Source organism: Balaenoptera ricei, chromosome 8 (assembly GCF_028023285.1).
Source record: "Balaenoptera ricei isolate mBalRic1 chromosome 8, mBalRic1.hap2, whole genome shotgun sequence".
NCBI classification, from domain to species: Eukaryota; Metazoa; Chordata; class Mammalia; order Artiodactyla; family Balaenopteridae; genus Balaenoptera; species Balaenoptera ricei.
This window is the reverse complement of record NC_082646.1, coordinates 89,929,839-89,953,617: the sequence shown is the minus strand read 5'-3', so window position 1 is coordinate 89,953,617 and position 23,779 is coordinate 89,929,839. Positions and strand designations below refer to the sequence as shown.

General features: G+C 46.3%; 1 protein-coding gene across 1 annotated transcript in view; it reads left to right on the top strand.

Annotated features, from left to right (window-relative positions):
• Window positions 1–9,940: 9,940 nt before the first annotated feature.
• Window positions 9,941–23,779, top strand: part of SLC1A2 (solute carrier family 1 member 2) — a 48,850-nt gene continuing 35,011 nt past the window's right edge. Inside the window, exons 1-4 of the mRNA XM_059929644.1 lie at window positions 9,941–10,080; window positions 11,940–12,092; window positions 13,947–14,197; window positions 20,038–20,206. Of these exons, the coding sequence (XP_059785627.1) occupies window positions 9,951–10,080; window positions 11,940–12,092; window positions 13,947–14,197; window positions 20,038–20,206 (703 nt within the window). The 5' untranslated portion in view covers window positions 9,941–9,950. The remainder of the gene's footprint in view (window positions 10,081–11,939; window positions 12,093–13,946; window positions 14,198–20,037; window positions 20,207–23,779) is intronic.

Genomic DNA, 23,779 nt, shown 5'->3' with positions numbered 1-23,779 from the left:
GTGACTTCAGAACTGCCTGGGGCAGTAGCAAAGTTCCAGTGTCCTGACCTCCCCTCTTTTTATTTGGCTTCTGGATGTGGTTCTGGTCAGGACCTGTGTCGAGAGGTTTTCCCCAGCAAGTCTTGTTCTTCAGGATAGATCTGAGAAGCTCCTTCACACTGGGGTGTCAGTGAATGCTTTTCCCTGGATTTCTGGCTTTAATCTGGTCTCCTGTGGGGATACAAAGGAACAGGTCTCTCTCGAGAAGGAATTTCAAGGCCTCTGGGAGCCAGAAGTGGGTGACTTTGAAGAGCAATAGAGAAACCTTAAAGAAGTCCTGAAGCATCACCCCACAGTGTGGCCTTTTGAACGCCAGCCCTGGGAGATCTGACCATTTGCATGGTCACAGTGGTGACTTGCCTTCTTGCTTGGAACTAACACTGTGTTTCGTGCTTGTCTGCTTGGTCTAAAAGGAGAGAAAAGGCCCACAGACAGACTGCTCTGCTCACTAAGAGAGAGAGGACTGCACTGAAGAAAAGCAATTGTAGGGTGTGACCAAAACGCCCAGAAAGTCTCAGCTACTGGACGCCTCACCCAGTTTCTGCTGGTGCCTGAAGGCCCTGCAGCTAATTAAGCCACTTAGTCAACATTCCAGCCACTCCCCTGTCTGGGGGACTGATTGGGAAGGCTCAGTCTGGGAAGCTTCTGGGGCTAGAGAAAGAAATTCTCCGGCCTCAGGGCCAAATCCAGAACTCTGTTAATCAAGGGAGCACCTCAAAATCAGAATCCCATTGGGAAGGGAATAAATGCCCAGGCTCTTTGGTTGAAAGATCACATTTTGGAGAATCCAAATTTAGGGATGTTGATCTTGGCAATTGAGTCCTAAGGTGTCTTTCTGTGTCCTCATCAGTTTCCCCTGAAGGCCACGTTAGCTGAGCCCAGATTGGTTCATGGCTCCACCCTCCCCCAAGGAATGCTGGAAGCAGTGGAGCCTCCAAGTTTGGGCAGGGCAGCTGGATCAAAACCACCGGCAGGGAAGGGCCAGCCCTGGGTGGTGCTGACCCGCCCCTTCCTGCCACCCACTGGGTTTTCTAATGCAGGTGTCTGTGCTTTTGTTCTCTTCTCTCTTCCTCTCAGATTTCCTAGTCTTTGAGAATACTACCCTCTAGAACTGTGTCACACAGAACCTGTGACTAGAACATGTTTTTTATCTAGTCACCCATTCATTCATTTATGTTTTTTAAACATACAATAATTGAGCATCTGCCAGAAACCATGCTGAGTGTGGGGAAGACAGAGTCAAGTAAGTCAAGATCTTGCCTTCAAAGAGTTTATATTCTAGTGGGGAAACAGACAAGTCAATTGTGATAAATACCTTGAGAGAGGTAAGCACAGGTAAGCCCGGGTAAGCTGCAGAAGGAGCATCCAAAAGGCAAATTTGGAAGTCAACAAAGACTTCCCGAGGGAAGTCACACTTGAATTGAGTTTTGAAGAAGAAATAGAAATTAGTCTATGAAGGCTGGGTTGGAGGGTAGGGTGGGGAGGACATCTTAGCCAGAAGAGACGGTTTGTCTCAAGGCAGACTGATTGGGGCCAAGTTCCCTGTGGCTCAAACCCAGAGTGCACGCCCCATGAATCTCCTCCAGTTTACTGAAGTTATGTGAAGTTTTCAAATGTATTTTCATGTTGTTCCGTGAACCAGAGGGGGTGACAGTTACTTCAGAATCGACATGCCTCTGGGGACCGGGCTGGCCAGTGTGCTCCTAGGCCATGGCTCAATCTTTATTTTTAGAAAGGGTTCCCAATTTGGGAAGATCAAACGCCCCCATCCCAGTCTGTCTCTTGGGCCTGGAAGTTTACTGTTCCTTGGTGTCTTATTTCTGTTTTGGGTGGTGAGCCTTTCTGGAAATGGGCAATTCCACTGGGTCAAGGCCGACTTAAGTCTCTACCCTGGGGAGGACTTCACAAAAGTCCAAAGGTTTTATACTTGAGACTGTACTCCTGATGCTCTTGGAGAGGTAGTCTAGGCCATTCCACAGTGGGGAAGCCTACAGCAGCGGGAACTTCCCAGGCTCCCACCCACTTGGACCCCCTTCTGGGACTTTCTTTTTGTAAAAAGCACAAATACCATTTGTTGCTAAAGTGACTTATTAAAACTCAGCAGTAGCTAAGCTATCTGAATGGTCATTTTGCACCATTTTAGGCATTTAAGACAAAGAAAGCAAACTAAAATTGAATATCAATTATATGTTAGATGCTGTTGGTGCTTTCATAACTATTATCTTATTGAAGGCTCTATAATGACCCAGTGAATTGAGTGCTATTGTCCAAGAGATTAAATGAATGCCTTGTCCCAGCCACAGCTGGAAAGGGTAGATTTTAACCAAGACTCCAACGACCACGTTATTATGTAATTTCATTCCACCGAGGTGCCTTCTCTCAGCTGCTCATCAGAGCCAGTGTTTTGACTTCTGGTTCTCGGCAGAGTGAGTGCTATTTTATTTATTCCTTCATGGTTTTGTCTCCTATTACTTCTTCCTTCTCTCCTACTACTTCTTGTGTGAGAACATCCAAAGTCCCACGTGACTCTCTATTTGCGATTCATGTCATTAGCCAGTTTGAGCCCCTTGGCCTGGGAAGTGATATGGAGACAGGATTCCTTTCCCTCAATTTTTCATCTTGAACGTTCCTGTGAGAGCATTCTGTCCGGTTCCAAGGGAGTTGACTATGAATGAGATAGGTGGCCTCTTAGTGATTCAGTGGTGGATTTGGCTATTGGCTGGTCCCAATGCCAGTTCACCTGTTTGACTATATTCCCACGGCATTGACCTGCCCACCTTAGAAGTCTAGACTGAGAATTGGTCAAGCGTGGATGGGGGATTAAGATGATGCCTGTGTCTGAATTGTATACTGAATTTGACCCCAAACTCAGCTTTAGTAGCACTAGAAAAAACATGTTTATGTAGCAGAGATAGGAAAGGTAAAAATGGAGATAAAGACATAAAGAAATGGTTGTCACTGTTGTTATTGGTTTGTCTCTTATCTCTAAGTCACCCATGATCTCTAAGCTCATTCAGTGCTGGATAGAATAGAAAGAAGGCTGCATCTCTGGAACTGAAGGCTATTAATTACCACCTCCCACCCCAGAAGAATTAGAGAATCACAGAATTTTAGAACATTAAAGAATTTCTAATCCAGCCCTATTATTTTACAGATTAAGAGCCTGGGACCTCAAATATAAAAATCTGCCAAAATTGATACCTAAACCCCATTGGTATTTCATACTAAGAGTGTGTTTTTATCATTTCATAGTGCTTTACTCTTCTGTCTGTTGATTATGGTCAAGTAACTTTACATCAATCTTATATTATTTCTGACACAGCCAGTTAACAGCAGCCCTGGAGTTAGAACCCAGACCTCCTGACTTCCCATCTCATGCTGTCTACTAGGTCCAATCCCGTCATAATTTGGAATAATTGTAAACTGTGCTCTTTAGCCAGCCCTTCCGATATTCAAGGAGAAGCTTAAGATGTATCATTTGTGAAGTCTCGTGTTCACTGGCAGGACCTTTCCAGAAAGCATTTATGTGATCTAGGAAATGGACACAGTGAACAGAAGGGACTGAAGGAGATTTGGAGGCTGTGAACCTCTAGGTTTCATTCATTCTCAGGATCGATGAGGACACAGTATCTGTCAGAGAGATTCTGACTTCTTGGTCAGTGAGCATCCTTAACATGGTTAAACCAGGTCTTACAGGATCTAGCATGGGTGAAGAGACTGGTTGGTGGAAATTCCCAGCTGTTTTAGAGTTCCAGTTCTTCTCCCTGTGGGTGTGACATTCTTTAGGGAACCAGGGAATTCCCAGATGTGGGACAGTTACAGCTGTAATCACTGTTTTGTGTTGCTCAGAGCTGACAGCACTGGTATTTCCGGCATCCTTTTCCAAATACCTTGACCACCTTGGGGGAAAGCCCCATCAACAAACACTATTTTTGCTCTTGAGGGTCTGACCTAGTGTCCCCCATTTAGGGCCATTTCTGGACATTGTCTCTTCTGTGCCTCTGAGGTCTTTAGACTTGGGTAGCAGAGGGTCAGATGGGTGATGCCCGTTGCAGACCTCACATCCTCCAGGCAAAAACACACCGGTTGCTTTTAGGTTCCTTGGGGAACATTCTGTTGTCACCTCATTGAACCAGCAAAGGAGGAAAAAGAATTTGATGCCAGATAAGTTGACACAGAAGTGTGCAGGCAGGAAATCCGAATCCAACACCACATCTAATGAGTCTATTATTAGAGGCTCTTGGCAGAGCAAGGGAAAGCAAATGCAAATGAAAAGCAGGTCCTGAGAATTGTTTAAAATTTAGCACCAGCCCCATTACACGTTCCCTTTGGAGTCACAGAGGATGTTTTGCATGATAAGCTGAGCTTGCTTTGATACAGGACTCACGTGGATTTGTGTGAGAAAGAACAGGGCAGCGACTGCAAAATTAACAGCTGTTTAAACAGTTTAGTGGAGAAGCTAAGGCTGAAGGAAATTATAGGCTCATTGTTCAAGTTTAAATTATACAAACAGCTCTCCCATCGCATGGCCTTACTTTGCTGGGCAATGGAGAGAGATGTGGGGGAATTGGCTTATACTGTATTAAAGAATTACGTTGCTAAATCTTCCATCCAGAAGGCACTCGAGTAGAAATAGAGGTGGTGAACAGTGTGGGGAGAGCATCAGGCTTGATGGATTTCGTATAACCAAGCCACGCCTGGGCTTTCAAAATCCTTATTTCTTGGTTCCATCTGCATGGCCACAAGTTGTAGGGAGGGAACATTAATGAGGGGATAAGTGTGCACGTTTGAAATAACTTATTGTCTTTATACAGTGGACCTACCCAGATCAGGCCTTGCCCTTTCTGTTCATTGCCAAAGAAGTAAATCTGCAGGCTGTCGTGACCTCAGGCGTCCTCCTGTGTCCAACTCACCTTTCTGTGATATCCATTTCTTTTGCTTGGCACTGGGACAGTTATTGAACCTCCACCATATTCATGATGGTAATAGGATGCAGCATTACTGCCTTGACTTTTATTTGAATCAGTGCCTGTGCTAAAAACCAATGCATGGACACCAAGATTGGCATCTGGTGGGAGCTTCGGGCTCTAGTTTGGACCAACAGATTTCCAAATTGTGTGTATGCCATTTATTTGCTAAGCTCTGGACAAACTGCATAAGTAATTTAGGAGACCCCTTATTCCTCCAGGTTTCTGTTCAAATGTCCCCTTATCACGAAGCCCTCCTTCCCTGACCACTTGATGCAAAATAACTCTGCCTTCTTCCCACCTGTCACCCACTTCCTAGCACATGGTCTCCACTTGAAATATATTTATTCATTTATTTGTTATCCCACTAAAATGTGCAGCCCGTGAGAGCAAGGGCTTTGTCTATTTTGTCTATTGTGATATTTTATCACCTAGAACAGCACGGGGCCTGTAATGTATGCGCAATGGGAATTTGTGGAACAGATGCAGAATGGTATGAGGGGTGCTAGGTGGTATGCTGCCAGTCTACTGTAGAAGGGCCTGGTTCCCAGGAGAAAGCACAGTGCCCTCTATAGCTGCTCTTCAATTCTTAGTTTCTTTGAGCAAACATTTATCAAGCGCTTGGGACCAGGTGTTAAAGGATGTAGACATTTAAATTAAATCCATCCTTTAAGATCCAGCTCTGGTATCAGCCCCTCCTGGGGGCCTTTCTTGAACAGTCTTCTTCTTCCCCAAAGCTAGGTTAGACACCATTCTTACCATGTCCCATAACATCCTGTACAGGGCCTTATCGTGGCCCATATGTAAAGCAGACAAGTACCATGCAATGTGCTTTGTGTTTCCCCTTAAGAGCTCCTTAAGCACGAGGATTACACCTTACTCATCACTGACTATAGTGTTGGACACACAGAGTCCTCAGTAAATACCAGTTATCCTTGTTATCGCCGCTGTTACTATGTGTATTCAGTAACCAGCATTCACAGAGCTGTGGATGTGTGTAATCTCATTTGAAAAACTATATCTGTTCTAGGGATGTAATGAAAGTTGTTAAAAGAGTCAATCCTAAGAGTTCTCATCACAAGGAAAAAATTGTTTCCTATTTCTTTAATTTTGTACATATATTAGATGATGGATGTTTTCTAAACTTACCGTGATAATCACTTCATGTTGTATGTAAATCAAATTATTATGCTGATCTCCCTGTGCTATGTGGCTGCTTCCCATGAGTGTCCACCTAGAAGGGTGGGATAGGGAGGGTGGGAGGGAGACACAAGAGGGAGGAGATATGGGGATATATGTATATGTATAGCTGATTCACTTTGTTACACAGCAGAAACTAACACACCATTGTAAAGCAATTATACTCCAATAAAGTTGTTAAAAAAGTTATCATGCTGCTTACTTATACAGTGCTATGTGTCAATTATATCTCAATAAAACTGGAAGAAAAAAACCCAGAACTATAGGAAGAAATAAAGAGCATTGGAAATGGTGAATATAAAATAAAGCAAAAACAAAAACAAAATTATATCTGTTCTTCTGAAGATATATAAGGCTTAGAAGCAGCTCTGTATTATGCTATACAATATTATTTAATGTTATGTTGTATAATATTCTCCATTTCAAGCTCTCCTTGTGTTCTGGGGGATGCAGGGATCACTTAGACTGGTCTAGGATCTTTACAAAGAGTTCTCAGGGGACTCCCTGCTTCCCCAGAGGCCAGCCAAGGCCCTGATGTACTTTAATAATGATTTTCTATGTGCAGAGGTTAGGAGCTCCTCTGAGCCTGGAGCACATGTTTAATTTCAAGAGGGCAAGTCACAGGCATTCTCTCAGTACTCGTGGGTTCATGACATTTTGATGCTGCCACTTTGACATGGCTGTTTTGATTCAGGGCTTCAGGGACATCTTGTCATGGCTTAAAAGACAAATCATTAAACACACAGCGATTTTGTGCAACTAAGAAGTGTGGCCAGTAGGCATCCGACCACACTGCTGGATCGGGTGTGTATGTTAACCTAATATTTGTGTGTTTTCACTTGGACACGGCTGTCTTGATGCTTGACACTTTCATTACATCATGTGGATCCTGCCAGAATGTCTGGTTTAAATACTTGTGAGTCTCACTGAAATACCAACCATGTGCCTGATTCTAACTTCGGAGGCAGGAGGGCTTCAAATGAAGCAGAAGGCAGGGGATTACGCTCTCAAGGGGCTCATAGAGTTTTTGCCAAGGGCTGGCTAACGAATGCATTCACCATTTCTGAACACGTACGGCCTCCATTCTCCGTTGGCAGTTTCCTGGTTTACAGCTTCGGATTACTGGCTGGAGAAGTGTTTAAAAAATATAAAAAGATCCTAATGCAAGCATAGAAATATAGTCTATCCATGTTAAAAAGATAGTTTTGATCATTTTCCCTGCTGTGCTGTAAAAAGAACTTTTCCGTCTGTTTCACTTGGTGATGGGAGGAAGTGGTACTTACTGCTTGCCGGTCAGAAAGCCCCTGTCTGCTTGCTATGAGCTTCATGCCCTATTTTCTTCTTTAGACTGTCTGAGCGATCATCAACACACACGTATGCCAGATAGTCAGAGATTGCCCCCAGACTAACTAGATGAGTAGAATATTAGGCCATTAAGGGAAGACTAAGAAGCTTATATTTTGACTAATGTTATCATCTGGGCATTCTACCAGACCATGTCACATTATTCCTAATTTTAAAATATACTGTTATTTATTTATTTATAATGTTTATTTATTTATTTTTATTTATTTTTATCTTTTAATTCCATGAAAGGAGTACTTTTTTTTTTTAATTTATTTTTTATTTATTTATTTATGGCTGTATTGGGTCTTCATTTCTGTGCGAGGGCTTTCTCTAGTTGCGGCAAGCGGGGGCCACTCTTCATCACGGTGCACGGGCCTCTCGCTATCGCGGCCTCTCTTGTTGTGGAGCACAGGCTCCAGATGCGCAGGCTCAGTAATTGTGGCTCACGGGCCTAGTTGCTCCGTGTCATGTGGGATCTTCCCAGACCAGGGCTCGAACCTGTGTCCCCTGCATTGGCAGGCAGATTCTCAACCACTGCGCCACCAGGGAAGCCCTAATTTTTATTTTTTATTGAAGTATAGTTGATTTACAATGTTGTGTTAGTTTCAGGTGCACAGCAAAGTGATTCAGTTATACATATACATATATCCATTCTTTTTCAGATTCTTTTCCCATATAGGACATTACAGACTATTGAGAAGAGTTCCCTGTGCTATACAGTAGGTCTTTATTGATTATCTATTTTATATATAGTAGTGTGTATATGTTAATCCCAAACTTCTAATTTATCCCTCGCCCCACCACCTTTCCCCTTTGGTAATCATAAATTTGTTTTCTAAATCTGTGAATCTGTTTCTGTGTTGTAAATAAGTTCATTTGTATCATTTTATTCTGGAAGCAAGTATATTAGGCAGCCTGTTATGAAAAAGTAAGTCTTGTGTTGGGTCCCTGGTCTTGACTCTGAGACTCTGGAAGCTAAGCTTGGTGTCTTGAAAGAATGATGGTGCAACTGGGTGGGTCCCCTAACTTAAATGTCACCCTTGTCGTGAATGTTCCCTGGAGAAAGGAACCACTTGTGTTGGCTGCCATGCCAGGCCCCCAACATACATTACCATGTTTAACTTCCACAGGGTAGGCCTCGAGCCCTTCTTTCTATAAACCACACAGCTAGCAAGTGATAGAGTCAGAATTTGAACCCAGACTCTGTTTCCAAAACCCACACTATTTCCATTATAACCAGTGATTCCAAACCACTAATCTGAAGAGTTCTGTTGGTTCCAAAGGAAGATCTCCCCAGTCTGTGGTGAGAATATCTGGGTAAAGCTGACACCTGCCTATCTGGGAAGATATTGTCATTTATTCAGAGACTGTGACTTGTCTTTCTAGGTGTTAAAGACCTTTTTTTGTTTGTTTGTCACATGATGGTGGTTGTAAATGGCAGCTAGCAAAAACGTCCTAAGACGTCAAAGTGAAAAATTGGCCTCCCTATGTTGGTCCCCAAGCTTAAATTTGAAATCTTATTGGCCTGGGAAATGACGTAGCTGGAAAAAAAGGCAGTATACTCATTATCCTGGCAAGGGCTCCATTGGCAGAGTCTTAGCATAGCTTGGGTTCACATGGGGTTTTTCTGGAAGAGGGCTGGGTGCATCTACGGGTGAAGGTGATTGCATGCTTCTTAAAGCCATACTTCTTTGACACTGAGTAGCATGACTATTGGCAGCTTAGAGGACTCCTGATAATGCAAGTGACCTTTTAAAAACCACAATGGAATGAATTGTTTTTAACTAGATAAACCATCTTTTCCAAAAGAGAGGTAAAACTTGGGACTACCAGCATTTATGACTTTTCTGTGTCCCGAATGGGGAAGGCTTGAGCTCAGAGGCATTTAATTTAGCAGTGACTTAGGCTGTGACGCTCCTGACCTTAGATTATTCAAAAGCCATCTTCTTGCTGTTGATACAAGAAGGAAAGAGCTCAGGTTTTGAAGCCAGGCATATATGGAGTCTGACTCTCCATTCCTTTTAGCCTGTGACGCTGGGCAAGTTACTTTCTGTAAAACAGGGCAGAGATACTTGCCTCAGAGAGTTACCATGGTGGGCAACTCTTGGAAAAACCTTCCACTGCCTATGTGATACCTTTTCTGTGATGATCCAAGATAACAGGGATAAAAGCACTTGGCGTGTTGGCGTTCAGCGTGTCCTAGTAACCTGCTTATAGGCAAACTGGAATTCAGGGTGCCCTGAGTTGCCCTGGTTTTTACTTTCCTGCCCATGGTTCCAGATTCCCAGCTGTGCCTGGGGAAGGCTGTTTCGCCTCCTACAACCTGAGACCCTCAAACCGCAGAGATGCCCAGCGGACTCTGACCACTGCCTCCCCTTCTGTTCTAGTGCCAACAACATGCCCAAGCAGGTGGAAGTGCAGATGCACGACAACCACCTCAGCTCGGAGGAGCCGAAGCCCCGGCATCTGGGGCTGCGCTTGTGTGACAAGCTGGGGAAGAATCTCCTGCTCACGCTGACCGTGTTCGGTAGGTGACAGGCCTGCCCCACCCTCCCCTCTTCCCCTGGTCTCTCCTGGCTCTGTATGGAAGCTGGTTCTGGCAGCCAGCCCTCCCCCTGGAAAGCAAGCCACACGCTCTGCCTAACTCTGCCTTTACCCAGGCACGGCTGCCTCAGTGATACCGTCTTCCCTGTCACCTGCCCTAGCCGTGTTTGCCTCCTTGGGATTCTTGTGGTTCTCAGATTTCAGTATGCGTGTACATTTCCCATGGGTATGTCAGCATGCAGATTCCCAGGCCGTACTCACAGACACTCTGGGCCACTTGGAGTGAGACCTAGGAATCTGCATCTTAACAAACCTTCTAGGTGATTCCAAAGCAGATGGTCAGTAGACCACATTTAGAGAAGTACCTGTGTCCAGATAAAGGCAACAGTTGCCCTAACCCCACTAACAGGGCTCCCAAGGTCTAAGCTTCTTCAAGCACCTCATTAACTTAGATTCAGTTAGCACATTAGCTAACGAGGTCCGTGTGGAAGAGGCTTGTCCCAAACCCTTGATCCACTCCAGCTCCACCTCAAATGCCTTACTCCCCTGCCTCTGGCCTCACCCAAGCTCTGGTTGTCCTTTCGTGTGACTGTTGATACAGACTTGGCCTTGGGTTTTCAACCAGGATTGATTGAAAATGGGGAAAATTGCGGTTTCTTATAGTGACAACCACATCTTTTCCTTTCTCAACCCCTCCTCCTTGTTCTTCAACTCTTATGAGGCTATACGCGGAAGCAATGAAGAGCCATCTACACACACACACACACACACACACACACACACACACACACACATCGTCCACGGCTTCTCCTTCGAGTCAGTCACCTTGGATGTCGGTGGACTAGTCAGGACTGGGAACTTGCCCCCCAGCTCAGTTCACTTAATAGAAGAAGACCACAGGCGTGGTAGGGTTTTCCAAGGGTTACCCTCCACAGAAGCAAATTTCATTCATCAGAGGTTTTGAAGAAGTGTGTTTTTCACCTGTGGAAGAAAAAAAGATAAGGCTTTTGGCCATGTTACTCCCTTTGCATGTCTGGAGTTAACACCATAGCCACATACCTAGGACCTCCCCACCCCCTTACACCAGTCATGCTATGACCCCACTTGTGGTCTCCAGAAGGTCGTTTATGTTGGCCACCAGTTTGGAGAGATCCAAGGTTTTCTTGTGGAATCTCTGCGTATGCAAAGTGAAAGGCTCCTGCTATCATCTCTGCCCAAATTGTTTCCTCCCAAATTATATATTTTTAGACACCCCCCTTGACCCCCCCTAAGATCAGCAAGTCTCAAGATTATGTACAAGGGCATAGAAGTCAAAGACAAAACTTCTTGAGGATAAGCCATGGGGAAATTATCGGAAGTCAAAGAAAAGAGAAGAATAAAGAAAACACCCCAGCTTGGTCACTTAAATGTTCCTTTTATCTGGTATTCAGTTCAAAAGGGAAGAAAAACATGAAACACCATGGAATGTGGCCAGCCTAGGCTGCGAAGTGAAGCAATCTCTGGCACTGTGGATTATTTCTACTGACAATCTGTGACTCTGCAAGTGGATGATATCCTCAAAGAAGCCAGAGTCAAGTTGCCAGCTTATATTTCCCACAAAGCCTTGAGAAGGCTCTTCTTGACTCTTCCAGTGCTGCCTTTTAGAATAGTTGGAGATACAAAGTATTTTCTCACGAATCATCAAAATCAACTTCACTTTTCTAATGGTATTTTTGTTACGTGTTAGTCATCATCTGATGATGGAGACGTATGAGGAAGGTCAATGTCATTGAACTACATCCCTAGAGCTATTCATTTGATGAGGGCAAAAGCTAAATTCATATTTTTCCCCCTTTCTTATAGGTGTCATCCTGGGGGCAGTATGTGGAGGGCTTCTTCGCTTGGCATCTCCTATCCACCCTGATGTGGTTATGTTAATAGCCTTCCCAGGGGATATACTCATGAGGATGCTAAAAATGCTCATTCTGCCTCTAATCATCTCCAGTTTAATCACAGGTAAGACCACCTCTCTGGCACCCGGCCAAAGCGGGTCATACTCCCGCTCGAGCTTTTGGACTGACCATAGAATCTCAGTTTGGTTGAATCAATGAATGTGATCATCTGTGTCATTTCACTTCAGAGCCTTGGTTTTTCCTGTCTCTAAAATTGGGATAAGCAACCCTAAAAAAAGAGTTTGCCACCTATTGGTTGGTCCATCTGTCTGTCTAGCAACAAAAGATAAAAAGGAAATAGCCGCATGTTAAAAGTGATCATATCCAGTGATTTTAATTTTTAATGTATACTTTTCTCATTTCCCAAATTGTGTCTGTTCAGAAACTGCCAAATAAAGGTAACAAATAGAAAAAGAAATTTTCTCTTTACTACTTAATTGGGTGTAGAGGGAAGTGGGTATTAAAAATAAATGAAATACTAGATATGAAACCCTTCGAGTTTTTCAGAAGAAAGGTACCCTTAATGTATAGGTCACGTTCACTTGTTTTTTGGCTGAAAGAGTTGTTTTATTTGAAAGACTTTTTTCCCCTCCCTGGGCTTATACTGGTAGTTTCCTCCTTACCAAATAATATTACTCAAACAAGGTATAAATTGATAAAGTTTAGAGACTAAGCTCTGAGTTAGGGATGAAGAGCTGGGCTTTGGTTTATATCTGGGTGCCAACAGGCTGGGTGACCTTGAGAAAGCTGTCCCTCTGGACCATCCACCTTATGAAGGTAGTGAAGCTCTGGTAACTCCAAGAGATTCAGATGCTACAGTCTCATAGCTGGTGGACCAGTGAGTCCAGTGAGGGAAAGAGCTGGGACTCAGTGTCGGGAGGATCTTATCATTCAGCCCCAGACTGAGTGAAGCTCAATCTTCACTTTAAATGCTCCTTTTTAAACCAGAGAAAATTTGTTCTCCATGCCTGTTTAACAGATGGTACATTGGCCAACCTGGTAAGGAAACCTCACTTCCGTCGGCTAGAATTAGACTTCAGGTTGTAAGGAGAAATGTGTCACATATGGGTCAGCTTCACTCAGAGAATTATTAACATCAATAATAACTTCCTCCCCCACGGCAAAAAAGACTGGTCCCCAGAAAGGGTTGCATCTCTCAGTCTAGTAAAAGCAGGAACTGAAACCAGGAAGTAGAAAAACTGAAGAAACTACTGGAAAAAAAACCCAATGAAGGCTGGAGTTTTTGTGACTTGCTTGGAATTTCCGCTAACCATCACAGAAGCTCCTGAAATATAAATGAAGCTCCCACCCGTGCTGGGTGTTTTGTGCACCTGTTCTCACATCCCTACTTGAGGTCAGAAAATGTGGTCTCCATCAAGTTTCACCTCGGGGGAATGAGAAGGCTGTGCTAGAATCACTTTTCCAGACTTTTGATTTCATGACCAGTAATGTATTCAAAAGACGTTTTGAATACATAGGGCTACCAATCTTTTATTTTCCTAAGTGAGGACATTAAAACAAACAAAAAAACCTAGCATGTACCAGGACCACCGCTTCATAAAGAAAGGATAACTTAATATCAAATAAGTGGGAAGGACATAATCTCAGAATTAAAAATTGAAGAGAGTATTCAATTTTAACTCACTATTGCAGACTGACAAAAAGTAGTCACCAACCAGTTTATAAACCCTGAACCAGATGTTGTCCAACTCTCCCCAGTTCTCTAGAATCTCAAAAATATCCTTGGAATATTGAATTGTAAACTGTGGAATTGACCAAATATTCAGGTGAAGAAGGTTTAATTAACCATTAATACGTTTGAGTGATACAAAGCCGAGGGTTGGTTATAGGTATGCAGAGAGGGGCAAGTAACAGGAAAATAATAGAACTAATACTTCTGGATTTCTTTTCCATCCAGGGTTGTCAGGCCTGGATGCTAAAGCCAGTGGCCGCTTAGGCACGAGAGCTATGGTATATTACATGTCCACGACCATCATCGCTGCGGTGCTGGGGGTCATCCTGGTCTTGGCTATCCACCCGGGGAACCCCAAACTCAAGAAGCAGCTGGGGCCTGGGCAGAAGAATGATGAAGTGTCCAGCCTGGATGCCTTTCTGGACCTTATTCGAAATCTCTTCCCTGAAAACCTTGTCCAAGCCTGTTTTCAGCAGGTAACCTAGAGTTCTGATATCCATTGTTCTCCAAACTCCTAAGTTACAAAGGTGGTAACTTAGAGACTGTTTCAACAAATCAGCTCTGGGGAGTAATTTTTTTCATATTTATACTCTGCCTAGGGGTTGTATGGGGTCATCTGGGGCAGGAGTTTAGGATTAGAGTCCTGTTGTCTTTGTTTTTTTAACCTTCCCTTTCTTTTGCAGTACACTTAATAGCATTTAGCTCTGGGATCCCTCTTCTCCTTTCTTTCTTTGATCTCTTTTTCTTCTTTTTGGGTCTTGTCTCTGTGTCGTCCAAGGGGACATTTTGATCACCCTTGCCCGCAACTCTCTAGAGTACTCAGTGGTTCTTGATCTTAGCAGTATAGCAAAACCACATGTGGTCCATTTAAAAATGCACGTGCTCTACAGAATCAGAATCTCCAGGGTGGGCCCAGGGACTGGGTATTTGTCAAATTCTGGAAATAATACATGAGGATTTTGGAAAGTTTATAGATGCACATAAAGTAAAAATTCAAGTCCCCACGTCTCTTCCCTAGAGCTACTCATGTTTCCTCCTATATATTTTCTTTGTCACATATGCGTGTGTATGTGTGCATAAAATTAAAAAAAATTCAGCTCGGGTGGTGCTGCATCGTACATACTGTGTTACACCTTGCTTTTTCGTTTAACAGTGTTTTAGTGTCATCTCTCTCTTTCGTTTTTCATTGTTGTGTAGTATTTCTAAAGGATAAATTCTAGAAGCAAAACTGTCCTGCCAGAGTTGATATTTTGAATTTGCTGGGTGTTGCAAAAATAGCCTTAAAAATTTTGTATCGATATATATGTTCCTACCAGCTGCACTCAGGCATATCTAGTTTTTAACACACGACTTTTAAAACCAGTTGATTCTGCTGGGTGTGTTACCGACCAGGGTTCTTGGACTCTTTAATCAATAGAAATTGATAAGAGGCCAGATGAGAAATTCAGGCAAGGCTTCATGTGGACTTGTGCTGACGTACAGCAAAAGCAAGTAACAGCTTCCCTCGCTTCCCCCCTGGGGTGGGGAGCAGGGCCGGCAAGCTGGTCCCTTAAACGGGGTGAGGGTGAGGATGGGTCCAGGGCTCAGGCGGGAGGGGTGGCTTGGGTGGTGTGCCCACCCCCTTGGTGGTGCTGTGTGCAGGGATCATGCGCGGTACCCTGCTTTTGCTCCAGACACCCCAGAAGTGGCAGTTGGGTTTTGGGTCTTTTTGTATCTGATTGTTCATAATTTGCCCCAATTGCGCATGCACGCAGTTATTTTTAGTCCCTTATAGTTTCTTTGTATTCTGCTGTTTGTCCAGGTGCAAGCACTGCAGCAAAGAGTCCCAGATATCCCGGGTCTCAGATTCCAGCCTCTCTCAAGTGGAACCACTGAGTTAGCTGCCCAGGCCCCCCTCACCAGCCTAAGGCTAGTTTAGGTTCGAATACACCTCCGTTCACATTAACTCTGGTAGGAAGTAAACTAGAATCAAGGAACCTCCTTCAACTACTTCCAGGGAATCACAGAAGAATAAATTGAGGAAACAGGTCTCAGAGAAGAAAAGTCTGCATTCCCAGCTGCCCCCGAAGTGCCATTGCCAATCACTGCTGAGCCCAGTTTACTCTGGATAAATCTGGAATATGGTCTCTGATTTCCAATACCACTTCAGAGGCACTTGTAGCAAAGAGCTATATTAAAGGAAACATTCCAGACAGGGGAAGTTGGGTGGGGAGTGAATAGAAACAGGCTAGGGGAGGGGTGCTTACTGGTACCCTCTCTGTGCAACGTGCCTACCCCTCAGCCAGCCTGCTTAGAAAGCTGAGTTTGCTTGTTTTGGGGTGATAGACGCAACCGGGTGCCAAGTCTATTCTTAACATTTTGGAAAGAGCGCTCTGGAGCTGTAGCACCTGGAGGCTGAGCTGGTAGGAGTCTGGGGGTAGGGGTAGCATCGGAGGGACGGGGAGGGACAGATTTGGGCCTCCCTTCTGTGCCCCATCACGACCACGCTCCACGCAAGAAGGAGTCCCTTTCGTCTGAGTCAGTGAGGCAGAACTGAGAGGCAGGCAGCACCCAGAGCTGTTGCTCTGGGCTGGGGTGAATTTCTGTGGTGTCAGCCATGCTCACGCTCCCTGACCTGTCTGGTCGATGGGCAATCTCTAGTGTCCCCCAGGGCAAGGGGCACTGGGGGACACTAGAACAGAGGACCACGCCATTCCCTGCCTCACCCCTGCCCTGGACCCACCCCTCCACTGACAAAATTCATATGAGGAGTGAGCCCTTAGTCCTCCAGCTAAGCCCAAGGACATGGTCCTTTGGGTTAGGACACTCAGAGAAATAATCATGTGGAATATTTGACCGCAGGGTGAGGGAGGGTGCAGATTCCGTAAGCCAGACTCCAGGCAGCCCAGAGGAAAGGAAGCTTAAACTAGGTGCAATCCCACAGGCTTAGGAGGGCCTTGAAGAGGGTTGGAAGAAAGGGAACTCTTTGACGGTGACAAGGAATTACCAGAGAGAAAGGGTGCTGGGTGGTGCCTTCCGTGCCCTCGGGGTACAGCTGGGAGTGGTTTCAGACAGCCTCTCTTGGGTGGAGGGAGCTTCAGGACCGGAGGTAGACACAGAGACAGAAAGAGAAAGGCGTGCTGTCTCCAGCGCAGAGGCTCCGCCCCCAAGGTGGCAGGACCTTTGTCTCTGAGAGCAGGGAGGCCTCCTGTTTACTGCTTCGGGCTGACTCTGAGCCAAGGTGAGGTTTCCAAGGTGGCAACAGGCTGTCAGGTGTGGCCTGACCACATTCATCAGGCCCAGTGAGAGTGACCACATGGGGTCCTTTCTTCCGGGGAATTCAGTGAACTGGGTTTGCTCCTTTGGCCCATATTTGGGTGCACAGGATGCCACAGAGAATGAACCAGTCGGGATCCCTGCTCAGTGGAGCTGACTTACATTCAGGGACTCTGGGGAGATAGACCAGAACAAATGTCAGGTAAACGCACAAGGTACTTGAAAATTAAGGTAAGTGCACTCTGAGAGCTGGAGCAGGATGATGGGCTAGTAACCGGGGGAGACGTCTGAGCTGAGGCAATAAGGGGTCAGAATGAGCCAGCCCGGGCCTTCCCTGGTGGCGCAGTGGTTAAGAATCCACCTGCCAGTGCAGGGGACACGGGTTCAAGCCCTGGTCCAGGAAGATCCCACATGCCGCAGAGCAACTAAGCCCATGCGCCACAACTACTGAGCCTGCGTTCTAGAGCCCGTGCGCCACAACTACTGAGCCCGCGTGCTGCAACTACCGAAGCCCGCGCACCTAGAGCCCGTGCTCCGCAACAAGAGAAGCCACCACAACGAGAAGCCCGCGCACCGCATCGAAGAGTAGCACCCGCTCGCCAGCAACTAGAGAAAGCTGGCGCGCAGCAACGAAGACTCAAATGCAGCCAAAAATAAATAAATAAGTTTATTAAAAAAAAAAAAAAAGAATGATCCAGCCTGAGGAGAACTGGGGGAAGAGCCCGCTAAGCGGGGGCAGAGGCTCACGGAGGTTGGCAAGCATTTGGTGAGAAGAGAAGCAAGGCCGCTGAGTGGGGAGTGGAGTGGGTGAAGGAGGGCCTGGTGGGCCGGGGTCAGACTCTGATTCTTATTCTAAGAGTTCAGGCAAGGAGATGACTGTTTTTCTATTTTAAAAAAATCAACCTGGTAGCTCTGGATATAGACAGAGCTCCAGGTAGCTACTTACATGGGCATCGCAGGTAGCCAGGAAGAGGAGGTGAGTCAGTGAGCAGGCTTTGCAGGTTTTAAGGTGAGAGATGCTGGCGGCTGCGACTGGAGTTGGCAGCCAGCTGGGGTTCTTCAACCCAAAAAGGCTTGAACTGAGAACTCAGAGGACCCTGCCTGTCGTCCAGCCTTCAACTCAGCCACTGAGCTGTGCTCTTTGGAAGCTGGATTTTGGAGCTGAACATACCTCATTTTGCACCCTGCTTCAGTAAACTACTAGCTGTCTGTCCTGGGGTTAGTTACTCAGCCCCGTGAGCCTTGAGGGGCTCCTGTTGACATAAGAAGTAAGAGTTGTCAAAGGTGGAGCACCTGGCCGCCCCCCTGATCCTGGAAGCACCATTTATTCAGGCCCATGGCCGTTACTCCTTTGAACTTGAGCTTTGGCTTCTTTAGCCTTCTCAGGATAGACCTACAGTTGGCTCCAGTCCCCACTTTGTCCCCAGGAGGGTGACTCTGTTGTTCATGGAAGCTTCCCTTCAGATCCTTCCTGCGTTCTCTCTTTGTGCCAGCGTTGCCCAGACCAAGGGGGCCATGAGCTGCCTGTTGCCATTCAGCTGGGGCTGCCCTTCTCCCTGCACAAGTGCATGTGGCCAGGTTAGAACACGGAGTACCTGCCTTGCCTCAGGGAATGCTGTGCTTCCCTCTCTCCCAGTTAGGAGAGCTGGTCAGGTCAGCCTTGCTTATTCTCGGGCCCAGCTGCTGTAGGGTTGGGTCCATAGAGTTTATCAGGCAGCGCAGGTGGTGAAAGACCTCAGTGGTGGTCAGTGCATCTGAGTTGAGGTCCCAGTTCTCCCAATAATTCTATGATGTCTGATGAGTCACTTGACTTCTCCATGCCCCCTCTTCTGTATCTATGCAGGCTTCAGCCATCTGTCGCCTACTACGTGCCGGCACTGACATTCTAGGATTCTGCATGACTTCTATTTTAATGCCCCTGCAGGTAGTGTTTCTCTGGGCTTAGACGTGAGTTTTCACAGCATGCAGGGTGCCTGGCACCTTTAAAAATAGGGTGGCCGCCCCAGATGTCGAGGAATAGCATGAGAGCTTCTTAGGGGGCCGCTTGCACAGGGATGCTTGGGAACATTGAGCAAGGCTTGGCGTCACCGCCTCGAAGGAGTGGGTGTCTTCCCACCTTACATACGGAATATGAGCCAGTGACCCTGCCATGGGGGCTGCTGGCAGCTGGCACATGTGGCAGCTACATGGAGATTCCCAGCAGAGCCAGGCTCTGGGAGGCGCCTCCGTGAGAGTGGGCCTGTGAAGATTCCGTGCGATAGGAACCAGGCAGGGAGAAGCGAATCACGTGGATCATGAGGTGCTGATCTGACTTCCAGCAAGACCCCTGCCCTCCTGTTCCTGACCAGATCCAGGACCCTCCACAGGGGCTGGCAGGTCATCCAACTGGGTCTCACATTTGCTACTATCTCCATGGGAATGAAACAAGCACACAGGCATCCCTCAACCTGAAGCTTGGGTCCCATTACCAATCACACTGCTTATAGTAGTTACAAAAGAATGTTATAAATCCCATCATTATCGTGGGATGAGGACAGTCGTATCCCACTGTATTTGTGCCATGAAGCATCACTCTGTCAAACACACACATATAAAATATTCCCCAATTTCATAACCTTGTTTGGCCTTTTTTTTTTTTTTTAATAAATTTATTTATTTATTTATTTATTTATGGCTGTGTTGGGTCTTCATTTCTGTGCGAGGGCTTTCTCCAATTGCGGCGAGCGGGGGCCACTCTTCATCGCGGTGCGCGGGCCTCTCACTATCGCGGCCTCTCTTATTGCAGAGCACAGGCTCCAGACGCGCAGGCTCAGTAGTTGTGGCTCATGGGCCCAGTTGCTCCGTGGCATGTGGGATCTTCCCAGACCAGGGCTCGAACCCGTGTCCCCTGCATTGGCAGGCAGACTCTGAACCACTGCGCCACCAGGGAAGCCCGCCATTTCTTAATTATAATATTTTTGACATATTGGGAATTCAAAAATTTATGTAAGCGGCCAGGCTTTTGGTGACCTTTTACACCAAACCTCTCATCTTTATGGTTTTTTTTTCCCCACTCCATTAGATTCAAACAGTGACAAAGAAAGTCCTGGTGGCCCCTCCGTCAGACGAGGAGAGCAATGCCACCAGTGCTGTCCTCTCGCTGTTGAGTGAGACTGTGACTGAGCCACCTGAGGAGACGCAGGTGGTTATCAAGAAGGGCCTGGAGTTCAAGGACGGCATGAATGTCTTAGGTAGGCACACTGGTCTTCATCTCCTTGGGGGAGGTGCCTCTGCCGGGGCCACGTGGCCAGCTTTCCCTGCAGGTCAACACCTAGGCAACCTCGCTTCCTTCTCAGAAAGCCGATCGCCCTGCTGTCCTGTAGGTGGAGCAAGAGGCTGTCTCTGGGGAGCGATTTGAGGGTCACTGGGCCTGAGAACTGAGAGGTGAAGCACGAGGGAGCCGGGCAGGAGCCATACCACGTGGGGACGTGGCAGCAGGATTGGGGTGTGGGCGACGCGAGGGGACTGACATTCACCGGGCACATCCCCCCACTTTCTGCGTGGTGTTGGCAAGTCACTTTCTCTGACTCTCCATTTCGTGAAGTTACACATCCAATCCTTTCATTTCCTAAGCATTTCTTTTTGAGGCGCCCTTGTGTCTGTCCCAGGACTATGCTAGGCATGGGGGCTGTCCCACCCAGCCCTCACAGTCTGTAAACAAACGCAGTGCTATCAGGAGTGAAAGTGTTGGCGTTGGTGCCAAAACGGGCTTAGCAAAAGGAGACTGTCTGGTTTAACTTTCTGGGATTTCAGTGAGCTTGGAACCTTCTGAGAGTGTCATCCCAGGGGTTCTTTGGCTCTGACGTTAGACTGGTTTGTATCCAGTTTGGATCCCTTATGGACCACTCACCGGTTATCTAATCATGGGCTGGCTGCTCCACTTCTTAAGATTCATCTGTAAAGTGGGCATGGGGTTGGCATTTCTCCTGTAGATCATTGTGAGGATTCAGTGAGATTGTGCACGTAGGCACAATGGTACGCGCCATATGCTTTATCATGTGAGCCGCTGTCATCATTAAAGGCCGGGGGTGGAGCGCTAAGCTGCTCAGTAGAAAACACCCCACAGAGGATAGAGACTCCTCATTGTGTGGGTGACTCCAGTTTGCTCACTTTACTCCCCATCCACCCTCTGGGTTCACTCCCCCCACCGTAATAACCCCCATCCACTGTTAGAATGGTGTCCCAAGACAAGACATTTGGTCATAAGCTGGGAGAAATGGGAAATCTATGTGGAAGAAGTATGTTGATCCACGCAAGCGAGATTTCCAAGGATTTGAATGAGAGCTGTTTAGAAAAGGTTGAGCTCACTTTACCATCTAGGAGATCAAGTGCCCTTGTCTCTTTGATAGGGGCATCAGATAAAATACAGGGTGCCCAGTTTCATGTGAATTTCAGATAAACAACAAATAATTTTAAAGTGTTAAGTATGTCCCAAATATTGCATGGGATATACTTGGACTAAAAAAATGTTTTCATTGTTTTTCTGAAATTCAGATTTTACCTGGGAGTCCTTTTTGTTTGTTCTAAATTTGGTCACCGTTCTCCTTACTTATCCAGAATGGTGGAGAAACAGAGGTGGAGGGAGCAGGACTTCCCGGCCAGTGAAAAGTGTCTTTTTCTTTGACCTGGCAGGAAGCGGAGAGTGAGGGAAGAGATAAGCTGACCAGGTTGCCAGGCAACAAAAGATCAATAAACATTGCTGACAACCAGTGGGAGGCGAGAGGAGGAAGGAGAGAGGAGAAAATAGGAGAGTTCCTCTGAGAAGGAGGGTTTGCAAATATCCTCAGCATCCAACCCTGAGTGGCTCTTCTCTCCCACTGTCCAGCTATCTGTGACCCTTTCAGGCATTCCCAAATCCCCTTGCCCCCCAAACCCTATGGTCAAAGTGGCCCCACTATTTTCTACTGTGGCCATGAGTAATGGGGCCAGAGCTTTGGGGTGAATCATTCAGAAGACTTTTGTGGTCATTTCCAGAGTCCTGGTGGATTCTGGGAAGTCACATGACCTTTGGCTGTACCAGGGAGTTTCAACACAATTCACGACTCTCTCAACCCCAGTGACCAAGTCTAAGAGGGCTTTGTTCAAATGAAACACCCCTGTTCCAGCGCGTTCAATGAGGCAGTGTTTACAGAGGGAAATGCACAAGCTGGCTGTGGGTTTCCAAGTGCAAATTGAGGCTCTGCAAAGCTAAGGGAAGTTAGACTGTTGAGAAACTTCCCATTTACAAATCATGGCTGAAATAAGGTTCTTTCCATTGTCTTCCAAGGGCAGAGATGGTGGCCTTTTTTTTTTTTTTGGTTTTGGTTTGTTTTTCGGTTTTGGAAAGTCCCGAGGATCAAGCATTGCAAGAGTGAAGATAAAAATCCTTGCTCTGGCCCCCCACTTCTTTAAAGACTCATTTCTTTACCCCCAAGACCTCCAGACTGCTCCGGGGCTCTACTTCAATCCCAACCACTTAAATCAACTCCTGTGAGATAGCGCTCCTTTCAACATCTGTCTCTTACACTCATAGAGATGGCCCGTTTCTGGTGACCCTGCCAGGGGAGCTATTTTATTCTAGTTCTTTGGGACCTTGAGACCTTGAACATTTTCTCTTAAAATTTCCAAATGGAATTAACCAAGTGATACTAGCTGTTCTCAGCCAGAATGTTCACAGATCATTGCTCACCACACACCTAGCAAACTCCTCTCCATGGGCTTGACGAGAGCCTGAATTTGATTTCCTCCATTACCACAGAACTAGGTCACTCTCTCCTGTCACTCTGATTCTAGGTCACGCTAATTCTCATTAAGCCTTTGTGTTTATGGCCAGTAACTCACTTGTAAGTCACTAGTTAATCTTTCTGGCCAAGAGCTAAAAAGGGGAAATATTAAATACCAAGGATTAACAATTTCAGTGCAAGTGCTAGATTCTTTTTGCTGAGGGTAGCAAAGGGTAGTTGAACAGTCTGGGTTGACATGTGCTTGGTGCAGGAGGTGAGTGGTTTTGGTGACTAGAGAAAAGGTAAAAGCAGAGGTTCAGAAAGAATTTTCCTCTAAGAGAATCATATTATAATGCTATCATTTACTTTGATACAGCTCAAGACTGCAGGCATAAAAGGACGGACGCAATAGGAAATTGGATGGAATAGGGAGGGACTGGAAATGAAATCTGCCAAAGTGGGACAGGGTAGGTGTAAGGAGAGGAGGGAGAGAGAGGGAAGAGTGGATGGCCCATACTGCAGGTCAGAGAAAAAGTCAGATGGGCAAGCAAGGGCCCGTTGCCAAGGGGACAATTACATTGATTTATAGTCCATGCAAGTCTTCAGAGTTGGAGCCCCAAGATTGGCAATAACAGATTGGGAGCTGGGGGGCACATGATGACTGGTTATCAGAAATCCGGAGAGCCTTCAGGCAGTAACAGGGACATCCGTTAGCCATGTAGTGTGCCCCAGTCCCTGGGAGGGTCTGGGTGAGACTCCAGGGTGAGAGGCTGAGGAAGAGGGGTGGGACAGAGTGGTGCCAGAGAAAGTATTATGGGGAGAGAAAAGCCAGGTCTTGCCTTGGAGGAGCTAACATATCAGGCAGGTTCCCTGGACAGATACTCAGGGAATGAGGTAAAAGGTAACATAGAAATAAGACCCAAGGTTGGCTGTTGGGCTTGGTCCAGGACCTAGTGCAATTTGATGCCAGCATCAAGAGGTGGGGACAGGGTTCCTCAAATCCTCCTGGCCTGGGATTAGATTGACCCTGGAGGCTGGGGGAGGAGGGCTGCATTTAGATGG